This window comes from Taudactylus pleione, unplaced genomic scaffold (assembly GCF_031769625.1).
Source record: "Taudactylus pleione unplaced genomic scaffold, aTauple2 ptg000619l, whole genome shotgun sequence".
In the NCBI taxonomy this organism is placed as follows: Eukaryota; Metazoa; Chordata; class Amphibia; order Anura; family Myobatrachidae; genus Taudactylus; species Taudactylus pleione.
The window spans coordinates 2043338-2058211 of record NW_028285021.1 but is presented as its reverse complement, the minus strand read 5'-3'; the positions used below and the strand labels follow the sequence as shown (position 1 = coordinate 2058211).

Sequence of the window (14874 nt, the reverse complement as noted above, 5' to 3'; positions counted from 1 at the left end):
TAACTTTAACCCCTAGGTCAGTGATGATGTCATGTTTAATGACCGAGGTTTTCCCAGGTACGTCAGAGAGCAGCACCATATTTCTAATCAGAAACTCCTTGACCTCTTGTTGTTGAATTGCCGACAGGGTTTTTGCCACTGTCACTTCGGGAACTAAGGGCCCTGGACTTACTGGAGGGTCTCGGACGGCCGACAGTACCGTTCTATCTTTCCAGGGCTTTAACAGATTTATATGGTATATCTGTTCCGGCTTTCTTTTCCCTGGCTGGTAAACTTTGTAATTGACCTGCCCCACTCTTTCTAAGATTTCAAAGGGCCCTTGCCATTTAGCCAAAAGTTTATTTTCCACAGTGGGAACCAATACTAACACTCTGTCCCCAGGAGCAAAGTTGCGTAACCGAGCATTGCGGTTGTATACCCTCTGCTGTGCCTGTTGAGCCTGTTCCAGGTGCTCTCTCACTATCGGCACTACCGCAGCAATTCTCTCCTGCATTTGAGAAACATACTCAATCACCGTTTTGTAAGGACTAGACTGCCCCTCCCATGTCTCTTTGGCAATGTCTAGTAACCCCCTTGGGTGTCTCCCATACAACAAGTCGAAGGGTGAAAACCCGGTGGAGGACTGGGGAACTTCTCTTATGGCCTGGCTGTTTTCCGCTAAGGCCTGGCGGGTTTCCTCAATGGCGACCTGTTGTTGCCTGGCGGATTCCTGCTGAAGTTTGTTAGTCTCCTGCTGAGCCCTGGTAGCTTCCTGCTGAGCCCTGGTAGATTCCTGCTGAGCTGCTGTAGCTTGGAGCAAGGCCTTAATAATGTCCTCCATTTTGTCCTGGGGTGTAGGTTGGAAGCTGAACCTTGCCTCTCTGAGCATTGGCTGACGCCTCCTCTATGGGACTCCAAGGACACAGTGTTATTTCCACACTCACAAATTGGGTGTCTGTCCCTTTAATTTTTAAATGGAAAGTTTTCCTCTTGCTGCAACTTCAGTGTGTGTGGTTGCCTGCATTCTCCACCATATTGTGACACAGTTAGGTTAGGGGGTCCCTCTCCTGGGTAGAGGACTCCTTCCTTTACACACACACACAGCAGCAGGGAAGCAGCACACCAGTCTGGATGCAAGTACAAGCTGGTCGGCGCCAGTCTTTATTGTACAATGTCAGAAACATAAAGAAAACATAAATATAAATCCTAGCCCTGTCGGGGCACTAACTTCACAGGTAGTTCCCTCACTACCAGAACCTGGCAGGGCCTAATGCCCTCGCCAGCAACAAAAGCACAGCACAACACTCACGGTTAGGTTTCCAAGTGTCTCTGAGCAAACTCCCTGCCTGCTCTCCCAGGTGAGACAATCAGCCCTAAACAAACTAGGCTTATATTGACCACTCTCAGGTGGAAAACTAACAATCCTGTTACCAGGCTGCGAGAACCAAAACCTGGAGTGGCCGTGGGTGGAGCCCTCCCTCTCCTCTCACCCACAACCCCCAGGTCCCAAACCGGCTTTTCAAAAAGCCGAAACTCAAGCCTGCTACACTGCAGACTTTCTCCTGGGGGTTTAAAACACAAAAGACAGGAATCTGGGACAAATGTACCTGCCACAGACCACTTTACCAGTGATCCTATCACATATCCGCCCCCTTTGTTTCGACCTGTGGGGCGGAACAACTGAAGCCCCCAAACAATGAACGCGTGACAACGCGTCAGCATTAGCCAGCTGGCTTCCTGGCCTGTGTTCCACTGAAAATTTAAAAGTTTGTAACGCCAAGAACCATCTTGTAATTCTCGCATTACTGTCCTTATTTTCAGACATCCACTTCAGAGGGGCATGGTCAGTGATCAATTTGAACTTTCTTCCGACCAAGTAGTACCTGAGAGCCTCTAACGCCCACTTTATGGCCAACGCCTCCTTCTCCACTATGGCATAGTTTCTCTCATGTACATTCAACTTTCTGCTAAGATAGAAAATAGGGTGTTCCTCACCCTCCTTGTTCTGGGACAGGACCGCTCCTATACCTACTTCTGATGCATCGGTTTGTACTATGAATTCCCTTTCAAAATTAGGAGTCATCAGGACTGGTTGGGAACACAACGCTACTTTCAACTCCTGAAAAGCTTTCTCTGCCTCAGGACTCCATTCTACCATGACTTTTTGTTTGCCTTTGGTCAGGTCAGTCAGTGGGACTGCCATGGTGGCAAAGTTGGGTATAAACCTCCTGTAGTACCCCGTAATTCCCAAGAAGGCCCTCACCTGCTTCTTATTCAGAGGCCGTGGCCAGTTTTGTATGGCATCAACTTTATTGAGCTGAGGCTTTATCAGGCCTCTGCCAATGGTGTATCCCAGATATTTTACTTCCTCCATGCCTAGACAACACTTTCTTGGGTTGGCTGTCAAACCTGCCTTATAGATGGAGTCCAACACTGCTTGCACCCTGGGTAAGTGAGACTGCCAATCAGGATTATGAACGACCACGTCATCCAGATAAGCAGCCGCATACCGTCTATGGGGCCTTAGAATCCTGTCCATCATTCTTTGGAAGGTAGCAGGTGCCCCATGTAGCCCGAAGGGCAACATCTTGTACTGAAACAAGCCCTCTGGCGCTGAAAAAGCTGTCTTTTATTTGGCGCTCTCGGTTAACGGTACTTGCCAATATCCTTTGGTTAGGTCAAGAGTGGTTAAATACCTTGCCGTCCCTAGTCTCTCAATCAGTTCATCCACTCTTGGCATCGGGTAGGCATCGAATTTTGAAACACTGTTCAACTTTCGGAAGTCAATGCAGAAACGCACACTCCCGTCGGGCTTTGGAATCAACACAATGGGACTTGACCATTCACTATGTGATTCTTCAATAACCCCTAACTCTAGCATATTTTTAATTTCTTTCGACACCGATTCTCTTAGTGCTTCTGGTAACCTATAGGGCTTTAGATTAACTTTAACCCCTGGGTCAGTGATGATGTCATGTTTAATGACCGAGGTTTTCCCAGGTACGTCAGAGAGCAGCACCATATTTCTAATCAGAAACTCCTTGACCTCTTGTTGTTGAATTGCCGACAGGGTTTTTGCCACTGTCACTTCGGGAACTAAGGGCCCTGGACTTACTGGAGGGTCTCGGACGGCCGACAGTACCGTTCTATCTTTCCAGGGCTTTAACAGATTTATATGGTATATCTGTTCCGGCTTTCTTTTCCCCGGCTGGTAAACTTTGTAATTGACCTGCCCCACTCTTTCTAAGATTTCAAAGGGCCCTTGCCATTTAGCCAAAAGTTTATTTTCCACAGTGGGAACCAATACTAACACTCTGTCCCCAGGAGCAAAGTTGCGTAACCGAGCATTGCGGTTGTATACCCTCTGTTGAGCCTGTTCCAGGTGCTCTCTCACTATCGGCACTACCGCAGCAATTCTCTCCTGCATTTGAGAAACATACTCAATCACCGTTTTGTAAGGACTAGACTGCCCCTCCCATGTCTCTTTGGCAATGTCTAGTAACCCCCTTGGGTGTCTCCCATACAACAAGTCGAAGGGTGAAAACCCGGTGGAGGACTGGGGAACTTCTCTTATGGCCTGGCTGTTTTCCGCTACGGTCTGGCGGGTTTCCTCAATGGCGACCTGTTGTTGCCTGGCGGATTCCTGCTGAAGTTTGTTAGTCTCCTGCTGAGCCCTGGTAGCTTCCTGCTGAGCCCTGGTAGATTCCTGCTGAGCTGCTGTAGCTTGGAGCAAGGCCTTAATAATGTCCTCCATTTTGTCCTGGGGTGTAGGTTGGAAGCTGAACCTTGCCTCTCTGAGCATTGGCTGACGCCTCCTCTATGGGACTCCAAGGACACAGTGTTATTTCCACACTCACAAATTGGGTGTCTGTCCCTTTAATTTTTAAATGGAAAGTTTTCCTCTTGCTGCAACTTCAGTGTGTGTGGTTGCCTGCATTCTCCACCATATTGTGACACAGTTAGGTTAGGGGGTCCCTCTCCTGGGTAGAGGACTCCTTCCTTTACACACACACACAGCAGCAGGGAAGCAGCACACCAGTCTGGATGCAAGTACAAGCTGGTCGGCGCCAGTCTTTATTGTACAATGTCAGAAACATAAAGAAAACATAAATATAAATCCTAGCCCTGTCGGGGCACTAACTTCACAGGTAGTTCCCTCACTACCAGAACCTGGCAGGGCCTAATGCCCTCACCAGCAACAAAAGCACAGCACAACACTCACGGTTAGGTTTCCAAGTGTCTCTGAGCAAACTCCCTGCCTGCTCTCCCAGGTGAGACAATCAGCCCTAAACAAACTAGGCTTATATTGACCACTCTCAGGTGGAAAACTAACAATCCTGTTACCAGGCTGCGAGAACCAAAACCTGGAGTGGCCGTGGGTGGAGCCCTCCCTCTCCTCTCACCCACAACCCCCAGGTCCCAAACCGGCTTTTCAAAAAGCCGAAACTCAAGCCTGCTACACTGCAGACTTTCTCCTGGGGGTTTAAAACACAAAAGACAGGAATCTGGGACAAATGTACCTGCCACAGACCACTTTACCAGTGATCCTATCACATATCCGCCCCCTTTGTTTCGACCTGTGGGGCGGAGCAACTGAAGCCCCCAAACAATGAACGCGTGACAACGCGTCAGCATTAGCCAGCTGGCTTCCTGGCCTGTGTTCCACTGAAAATTTAAAAGTTTGTAACGCCAAGAACCATCTTGTAATTCTCGCATTACTGTCCTTATTTTCAGACATCCACTTCAGAGGGGCATGGTCAGTGATCAATTTGAACTTTCTTCCGACCAAGTAGTACCTGAGAGCCTCTAACGCCCACTTTATGGCCAACGCCTCCTTCTCCACTATGGCATAGTTTCTCTCACGTACATTCAACTTTCTGCTAAGATAGAAAATAGGGTGTTCCTCACCCTCCTTGTTCTGGGACAGGACCGCTCCTATACCTACTTCTGATGCATCGGTTTGTACTATGAATTCCCTTTCAAAATTAGGAGTCATCAGGACTGGTTGGGAACACAACGCTACTTTCAACTCCTGAAAAGCTTTCTCTGCCTCAGGACTCCATTCTACCATGACTTTTTGTTTGCCTTTGGTCAGGTCAGTCAGTGGGACTGCCATGGTGGCAAAGTTGGGTATAAACCTCCTGTAGTGCCCCGTAATTCCCAAGAAGGCCCTCACCTGCTTCTTATTCAGAGGCCGTGGCCAGTTTTGTATGGCATCAACTTTATTGAGCTGAGGCTTTATCAGGCCTCTGCCAATGGTGTATCCCAGATATTTTACTTCCTCCATGCCTAGACAACACTTTTTTGGGTTGGCTGTCAAACCTGCCTTATAGATGGAGTCCAACACTGCTTGCACCCTGGGTAAGTGAGACTGCCAATCAGGATTATGAACGACCACGTCATCCAGATAAGCAGCCGCATACCGTCTATGGGGCCTTAGAATCCTGTCCATCATTCTTTGGAAGGTAGCAGGTGCCCCATGTAGCCCGAAGGGCAACATCTTGTACTGAAACAAGCCCTCTGGCGCTGAAAAAGCTGTCTTTTGTTTGGCGCTCTCGGTTAACGGTACTTGCCAATATCCTTTGGTTAGGTCAAGAGTGGTTAAATACCTTGCCGTCCCTAGTCTCTCAATCAGTTCATCCACTCTTGGCATCGGGTAGGCATCGAATTTTGAAACACTGTTCAACTTTCGGAAGTCATTGCAGAAACGCACACTCCCGTCGGGCTTTGGAATCAACACAATGGGACTTGACCATTCACTATGTGATTCTTCAATAACCCCTAACTCTAGCATATTTTTAATTTCTTTCGACACCGATTCTCTTAGTGCTTCTGGTAACCTATAGGGCTTTAGATTAACTTTAACCCCTGGGTCAGTGATGATGTCATGTTTAATGACCGAGGTTTTCCCAGGTACGTCAGAGAGCAGCACCATATTTCTAATCAGAAACTCCTTGACCTCTTGTTGTTGAATTGCCGACAGGGTTTTTGCCACTGTCACTTCGGGAACTAAGGGCCCTGGACTTACTGGAGGGTCTCGGACGGCCGACAGTACCGTTCTATCTTTCCAGGGCTTTAACAGATTTATATGGTATATCTGTTCCGGCTTTCTTTTCCCCGGCTGGTAAACTTTGTAATTGACCTGCCCCACTCTTTCTAAGATTTCAAAGGGCCCTTGCCATTTAGCCAAAAGTTTATTTTCCACAGTGGGAACCAATACTAACACTCTGTCCCCAGGAGCAAAGTTGCGTAACCGAGCATTGCGGTTGTATACCCTCTGTTGAGCCTGTTCCAGGTGCTCTCTCACTATCGGCACTACCGCAGCAATTCTCTCCTGCATTTGAGAAACATACTCAATCACCGTTTTGTAAGGACTAGACTGCCCCTCCCATGTCTCTTTGGCAATGTCTAGTAACCCCCTTGGGTGTCTCCCATACAACAAGTCGAAGGGTGAAAACCCGGTGGAGGACTGGGGAACTTCTCTTATGGCCTGGCTGTTTTCCGCTAAGGCCTGGCGGGTTTCCTCAATGGCGACCTGTTGTTGCCTGGCGGATTCCTGCTGAAGTTTGTTAGTCTCCTGCTGAGCCCTGGTAGCTTCCTGCTGAGCCCTGGTAGATTCCTGCTGAGCTGCTGTAGCTTGGAGCAAGGCCTTAATAATGTCCTCCATTTTGTCCTGGGGTGTAGGTTGGAAGCTGAACCTTGCCTCTCTGAGCATTGGCTGACGCCTCCTCTATGGGACTCCAAGGACACAGTGTTATTTCCACACTCACAAATTGGGTGTCTGTCCCTTTAATTTTTAAATGGAAAGTTTTCCTCTTGCTGCAACTTCAGTGTGTGTGGTTGCCTGCATTCTCCACCATATTGTGACACAGTTAGGTTAGGGGGTCCCTCTCCTGGGTAGAGGACTCCTTCCTTTACACACACACACAGCAGCAGGGAAGCAGCACACCAGTCTGGATGCAAGTACAAGCTGGTCGGCGCCAGTCTTTATTGTACAATGTCAGAAACATAAAGAAAACATAAATATAAATCCTAGCCCTGTCGGGGCACTAACTTCACAGGTAGTTCCCTCACTACCAGAACCTGGCAGGGCCTAATGCCCTCGCCAGCAACAAAAGCACAGCACAACACTCACGGTTATTTTTCCAAGTGTCTCTGAGCAAACTCCCTGCCTGCTCTCCCAGGTGAGACAATCAGCCCTAAACAAACTAGGCTTATATTGACCACTCTCAGGTGGAAAACTAACAATCCTGTTACCAGGCTGCGAGATCCAAAACCTGGAGTGGCCGTGGGTGGAGCCCTCCCTCTCCTCTCACCCACAACCCCCAGGTCCCAAACCGGCTTTTCAAAAAGCCGAAACTCAAGCCTGCTACACTGCAGACTTTCTCCTGGGGGTTTAAAACACAAAAGACAGGAATCTGGGACAAATGTACCTGCCACAGACCACTTTACCAGTGATCCTATCACAGTGTGTATATGTCTGGCTATGTGTGTATATGTCTGGCTGTGTGTATGTATATGTCTGTAAATGTCTGGCTGTGTGTATGTATATGTGTGTGTATATGTCTGGCTTTGTGTATGTATATGTGTGTGTATATGTCTGCCTGTGTTTATGTATATGTTTGTGTGTGTATGTATATGTGTGTGTCTGGCTGTGTGTATGTGTGTATATGTCTGGCTGTACGTATGTATATGTGTGTATATGTCTGGATGTGTGTATGTATATGTCTGTAAATGTCTGGCTGTGTGTATGTATATGTGTGTGTATATGTCTGGCTGTGTGCATGTATATGTGTTTGTGTATATATATATATATGTGTATATGTCTGACTGTGTGTGTATATGTGTGTATATGTCTGGCTGTGTGTGTTTTGTGGCCTGAAATTATTTCCTCTTTGTATCCACCTTATGCTTGGCATACACTATATAGCGTTCCCGCTAGGCTGTTTTAGCGGGGAGCGGCACCCTACCCTCACAACCTGTGGGTGCCGTCTTCACCTGCGGGTCGCAGTGTCCCCCGGGTGGGGAAATGTGCGGTGACCCGGTCACAGCCGGAGAATAGACGCCAGGCGTATGCGCCCGGCATCTATTCTCCCTGTCGGCAGCACTTGGAGGCTCCCCGGCGTGTCCGTAAGTCCCGGGCGCGCCCCCAAGAGTGACGAAAAGTGGACGTGTCTTATGGTCATGCCCCCTTTTCAATGGCCACGCCTTCTCTCTAGCTTCGGCACCCTGCCTGCCGCTGGAGCTAGAGTGAACACTGACTATACAATTATCTGTCAGTTATCTGTCCAGGTTGGAATGAAAACCTGGTAATGTATGAGAGCAAATTGCATTCTACCATATGGTCCCAAACACATGAAAATGGACAAAAACGATTGTTCAAATTGGTTAAATGTTTGATTTAACTAATTTGTCTGAACAACCATTTTTGTCTGTTTTCCAGTGTTCATGAGCAAATGGTCGATTATCATTTGCTCCAATACATTACCAGATCTTTATTCCAACCAGCCAGATTGGACAGATATCTGACAGATAATTGTATAGTGTATGCCCAGCATAAGGGTGTGTACATAATATTCTGTAACCAGTGGTGGCCGGTACTGGTATAATCAGTAGGACAAGTGTAATGAAGGCAGTGGTGTGACAGCTGTTCTGCCACTGATTATAATGTACCTCATTCCCCACACTGTAATCTCCTATGTCTCAGATTCTCTATCACACACAATTACACAGAGTGATACATCAGCTCAGTGATAGATCTTACATTGCAGCCTCGATCTCAAGACGGTCTGTATTTGAAAGGAGATCGAATAGGTCACCACCGCTGGCGTAGCCCATGACGAAGGCCCAGATGTTCTGTTACAGGACACAGACAGAACAGATTAGTACAGTCTTTACTGTTACAGTGACCTGGTCTGGTGCTCAGAGCCTACAGCAGGCACCGCTCTCTCCACCATCTGTTACACAGTGACCGTTACTGTATCTGATTGTAACTGTGGGGAACCTGGTGACATAGACGGAGCTGACATATGTGACTTATCTTACACCCAGCTCTGATAATGTACATGTCATCCGCATGTCCTACAGTATAACACTGTGTGTACGGACACAATGGGGGTGATGTATGATGAATAATACAACACAGAATGTGTTTCCTCTCCTGCCTGCGTGTGCACTGTGCACATACATGTGGGTAAGCCCGCATACTGCATATATTTCCCAGGATATCACGTGATATGAGGGAGGGATGTCTCTGCGGATCCGGCCTGCGTGTGCACTGTGCACATACATGTGGGTAAGCCCGCATACTGCATACATTTCCCAGGACATTACATGATATATGGAGGGATGTCTCTGCGCATCCGGCCTGCGTGTGCACTGTGCACATACATGTGGGTAAGCCCGCATACTGCAGACATTTGCCAAGACAGTACATGATATGAGGGAGGCATGTCTCTGCGGATCCGGCCTGCGTGTGCACTGTACACATACATGTGGGTAAGCCCGCATACTGCAGACATTTGCCAGGACAATACATGATATGAGGGAGGGATGTCTCTGCGGATCCGGCCTGGAATGTGTTAGCTATAAAACAAGCCTGTCCTGACTAAGCACAGCCGCTAATGTCCCACACTCCTCATTACATCACTGTTCCCCAATGGCAGCCTCCTAATCTGCTTGTTACCTCCTATAAGGGCCCATTTATCAAAGTGTATTTGAGGTACAATCCCAGGAGTTTACCTCAAGTACTAAGTATCCCCCTTATGTTTGAAGGAGGGGCCGCAGTAGGTATCTCGATACCTGCTGTAATCCCTGCATTGCTGCTGGGAGCCGCCTCCCCATATAGGTATCTATGGGGGAAGCGATGCTGCCAAGTGTACCAATATCCGGAATGCGATGCATTCCGGATATTGGCCCGGCAGCTAACGCCATCTGCAGGTGGCGTTAGCCGCTGTAGCCTATGGGCTACACCGCGCACTATTAGCCAGCGGAGGGATCAGTCGGAACCCTCCCTGGCTATGGCGGATGTGCATGTGCAGTCCATGTGACTGGACATGCGCACCACCCCCTGCAGTGGCCGGCCGCTCTCCGGAGACATCGCAGGGTCGGGTTCCTTTCGGGGCCAGTGTCCCTGCATGTCCTGGATGATGCATCCGGCCGAAGAGATCGCTTTTTGCAAAGCGATCAGGGGTGTTACTGGCATGCCCTGATCGCTTTGTAAAAACGATCCTTGATAAATGGGCCCCATTGTAATTATACAATACAAGACCTGGGCCTGATTCTGAGTCACACGCAATAGTACCCGCAGCAGCGTCTATTGGCGGTCGCCCGCCTGCGAGTTTATGCACATGGCATTCAGACTCCTTCCCTGGTGTACATCCATGTGGCCGAATGTGCAAGAACTGAGACACCCACTCACAGCGCTTGGGGAAGCAGGAATACCGATTGGTGTATCCTGATACGTCACCATCGGTGGCACCATCAGCCTTATGGCAGGTGCAGTGTCTCCATGTGACTATGGCCTCATATGCCTGCGGCTGTGTACTCACCCTGAGCAGCCTATTTTATAGTCACCTCCCCCAGCACCCATCACTTTTCCCCATCATTCCTAATACTGGGCATCTCCATCTCACCAGCGTCTCTGTACTCACACTCTGTGTAACGCAGGCGCAGTAACAGTTACCTATCCCAGGGGGCTAAAATTAATTGGCTGGAATGCCTGGATATCCCTGACTTTTCCATTTAGACCTTCAGGTGGCGGAGAAACGGACAGTCAAATAAGGGCGCCCTAGCAGCAACCAGGCCCGCTTTAAGTCAATGGGAATGTTCCCTCACTTTGACAGCTTGCAGTTACCGATCCCAGAGAGATACAATTAATTGGCTGGTATGCCTAGATAGCGCTGACCTTTCTTTACTTCCTCATCAATTTTGGACCATTTAGACCCTCAGGTGGTGCCGCATGTGCACATAACACTGGATTCTAGGGATCGCATCGGCTGCAGTCCCTGGATGCCGGGGTGGACTGCCCTAAATGCAGAGTAGCAGCTTCCCACTAGAATCACGCTCCCTGTTAATCGCAGCCCGGACTGGCAGTCCCAGAGGGAGAAAGCACCTCCTCCTAGCACTGCCTGTCCTATTTGTGACTGTCAGGTAACCCATCCAATGGGAAGTCACTGTCAGTCACAGACTGCAACTCACTCACTAAGGTGGCAGATGTTACTGGGAGGGGGCTGCAGCCCGTAGGTAAAAACCGCTACTGGATAGAAGTATTACACATGTGACTCCTTCCTAATGCAACAATATAAGAACAGTACAGAGCATTCACTGGACCACAAGGATGAGTGTAATATGCATGGTCATACCTGGGTCTGGAATGTCAGGAGACTATGTACTAAGAAGGGGCTCCCAGATGTGGCTTGTAGAGCTCTCCTCTCCACCAGAGCTTTCTCCTTCTCACTCTCTGACATCCCTCTGTTGTTCAGGACCTTTATGGCTACTTAGTTCATGGTGATGTTATCGTACGCCAGCAGGACCTGTATGTGTCAGTGATACAGAGATGTTACAGGGTCAGGAGCACAAATGGCTGCCACTATGTATGTAGTACCGGGTTGGTTTTGCCTCTTTAAATTTTTGCTGCTTAAAACAAAAAATGGCAGACTGGCTGGGATCTCGTGATGCCTGCATCTCGTAGGCTATTATATTTCCCCATAGAGCTGTTATAGGGTCAGGAAATCTATCCTGAAAGAGCCATAAGGAATAATCTGGATCAGCGCTACGCACTATGACACTAATCTGATTTGCTAATATGCTGTCTTGTAAATGTTATTCTTATACAGGACCCTGGTTATCCCTCCCAATAACGTTTGCTGTATTACGTTATAATATCTCTGGGTGACAGCGGCTTCTGACATCAGTGGAGCTCATAAGTGGGGTCTACCATGTGCATTCCCCATCAGGAGACCGGTTCCTCAGTAACTGCCTGCCTACCCCATCTGTTTCACCCCTGTTTGTCTGTCCCTCCCCTTTAGAATGTAAGCTCCTATGAGCAGGGCCCTCTACCCTCTTGTGCATCTCCTTACTATACCTTCATCTACTTCTTACTCTCTAACACTTGGTTGCTTTGCATTGTTGCTTATCTGGGTGTTATGGTCGTGAATGTAGCAATGTATATTATCCATGTCCTGTAATGTATTATATTGTACTGTACTGTAAGTCACTGTAAATCAATCTATTTGTTTATGTACTATGTAAGGCGCTGCGGAACACTTGTGGCGCCATATAAATAAACGATAATAATAATAATAATAATAATAATAATAATAATAATAATAATAATAACTGCATATCACCCTCTGTCTTTCCACACCTGGTTCCAGTAAGTGAGGGCATTGTACGTTCTTAAAAACCTTTTTTTATTAATGCTTCCATTTTAGATTCATTTGGTGAGTGCAACTATTTAACTCTGGTTTTTCTTTACTTTAAAGGGCCTCTTACAAGTTCCTGCGCACTGACGGATGCCGGACTCTGCGCTGCTTGTAAGAACTGTCTCTTTAATGGAGATGTTAGCTGTTAGTAATGTATATATTGAAAAATTATGAACATTATTAATAAGGATTATTTGCACTATGTATAATTCTATATAGTTAGTTATTAAAATGAGCTCCTAAAAGTGAATGCAGGTTGTGACGGGAGCTGGTTACACAGTCTGCTTTCAGCCCTGCCCACATTCATACTGTTACCTATGAGGAAAACAACCAACCAAGGGGGACTGAGCGGATGGCTAATATCTCCTAAAGGGCAGTGGTCCTGGGGAGGGGACCCCACGTTTCTGCTAGTTGGGGAAGGGAAGTGTCTGATATTCACCTGCTAATGTAGACTAGTTGTTTTATAATGCACATTAGTACTGTGTTGTGTAAATGGTATGTAATTAAAGGTGAAAAGTTGTGCAAAACCCCTATTTTAAGGTAAAAATGTTGGGACTTGATCCAGAACCCCTTGGACACTCCTCTTAATGACTAATTAGGCAAAAATAATCTTTAATTAGCTTATTTGGGCCAATAATTACATAATTTTTGGGGTGAAAAAGTAGAAAGTGCTGTAAAATGGGTTTAGAGTAGTGTTACAGGTATTTGGGGGGCTGTATGGATGGGACAGGTGTTTTGAACATTAGGTGCAAGTGACAGATGTATTTTGAATTTTTTGTGGAAGTGCCCTAAAATGACTCAAAAATATACATACACCCATTTTTATGTACCCCTAAATTAATTACAGAATTTATTTTGGGCAAAAACTATTGCTCTGTATAATTTTTTCACTGTTAAAGAAAAATTCATATAACAGCCATTTACCACAGTTTAAGAACTCCAAACCCCTTGATTATGGCCACTAATACCCCTTTTACATCAGAGGTAAAACCCGGGTTATTGCAGAGTTAACCCGGGTAGCTCCTACGGTGTAAAAGGGGCAAGGGTTGGGTTCCCGGATCGAGTGACCCGGCAATCCAACCCAGGTAACTTGCAGGGCTTTACATGGGAACAACCCGTGAAACCCTGCAGTGTAAACGGGTACCCCGTGTCATTCGACCCGGCTCCCGTTTACAGCATGGGGACTTCTGGGTTTCTCTGCTCTTGGAGATGATGTCCTCTCCAAGCGCTGGGAGAAGTGTCCCACAGCACCCGTGTGCAGTGTGAACGACGCCGATCCGGGAACAATCTGGAACGGCGCAGCCGTAGAAAAGGTCTGTCCTGGGTCTGACCCGTTTTGGAACTGTGGAGCTGATTCAGACCCACTCTTTAGGATGCAAACACTTGTAGCTGGCCGATATGTTCAATCTACGCATGTGTATGCATCGCAATGCGCATGCACAAACCACTGCGAAAGATCGGGAAGCATTCGCTTGCCCGTCTTAGACAGCCCAGCTGAATGAGTGACCGGAGAGGCCGTTTGTGGGTGGTGACAGGGGCAGGCCAGTAGAAACGGGGGGAGTGGAGGTGCGAACGCAGGCAGAGCTGGATTAAGGCTTTGGAGGGCCCGGGGCACTTAAGACAGGGGGGCCCTAAAGTCTAAAATTAAAAGCATAGAGTCATCAATCACTAGAGTGAGAAAAACAGCACAATTAGGTGGTAAATATTAAAGATTCTTTCTTAAAAGGAATTTTTATTACAATTTAATATTTTACACACAAAAAATATAAACAATTTTTTAATCAGTTTTTTTTAATAGTATTGAAAAGTAACAATTCAAACGTTGCTGACTATATAACAGCAGCTAAACAAAACAAAGTATAAATAAAAAGTGCAAATAAGAAAGCATGTCAAAAGGATGTGCAAAATGTTAACAGATATAAAATGAGTGACCTGGTACTGTATTTTACTTCACGCTTGTAGGGAATAACATTGAAATGCATTTTAACACAAATGCAACAACCATAGGATAATACTAGATTAAAACTTATGTTTTCTTGCTTTAACATGTGCAAAGTTTTCAATAATGGTTTCAAAGCAAATTCCTCGCATCAGTTCACTTTCAATGCTTAGAAGAGTTAATGCTTTTAGGCGCTTATCCCGCATTGTCGATCGCAGTTTATTTTTTATAAGTGTTAATTTGCTAAATGAACGTTCTCCTGAGCAGTTTGTGACCATTAAACAAAGGTAGATTCTCAGAGAGACAGCTACATTAGGAAAAACATCCTCAATCTTTTGTTCATACAGCAACTTTGCTTGAGATGAAGGTGTGTGACAGCTCCTAACATTGGCAAACTGTACAAACTGGACCATTTCTTGAGGATACACTTCTTTGTCTAGATCTAGTGGATAATGTTCAGCCAATTTGGTAGCCTCTACAATTATTTCTCCATCTGTCATGTTGCAAGATCTTAGCACAACTTTGAAACGA

At 46.8% G+C, this 14874-nt stretch overlaps 1 protein-coding gene across 4 annotated transcripts in view; it reads right to left on the bottom strand.

Moving 5' to 3' along the window:
• LOC148479642 (protein kinase C delta type-like) overlaps positions 1–14874 on the bottom strand; it is a 56163-nt gene that overhangs the window by 18525 nt on the left and 22764 nt on the right. For all 4 annotated transcript variants that reach the window (XM_088454481.1, XM_088454484.1, XM_088454483.1 and 1 more), the window contains 2 exons: positions 11343–11513; positions 8744–8835 (listed from right to left, as the gene is read on the bottom strand). In XM_088454481.1, coding sequence (XP_088310607.1) covers positions 8744–8835; positions 11343–11447 — 197 coding nt within the window. In that variant the 5' untranslated portion in view covers positions 11448–11513. The remainder of the gene's footprint in view (positions 1–8743; positions 8836–11342; positions 11514–14874) is intronic.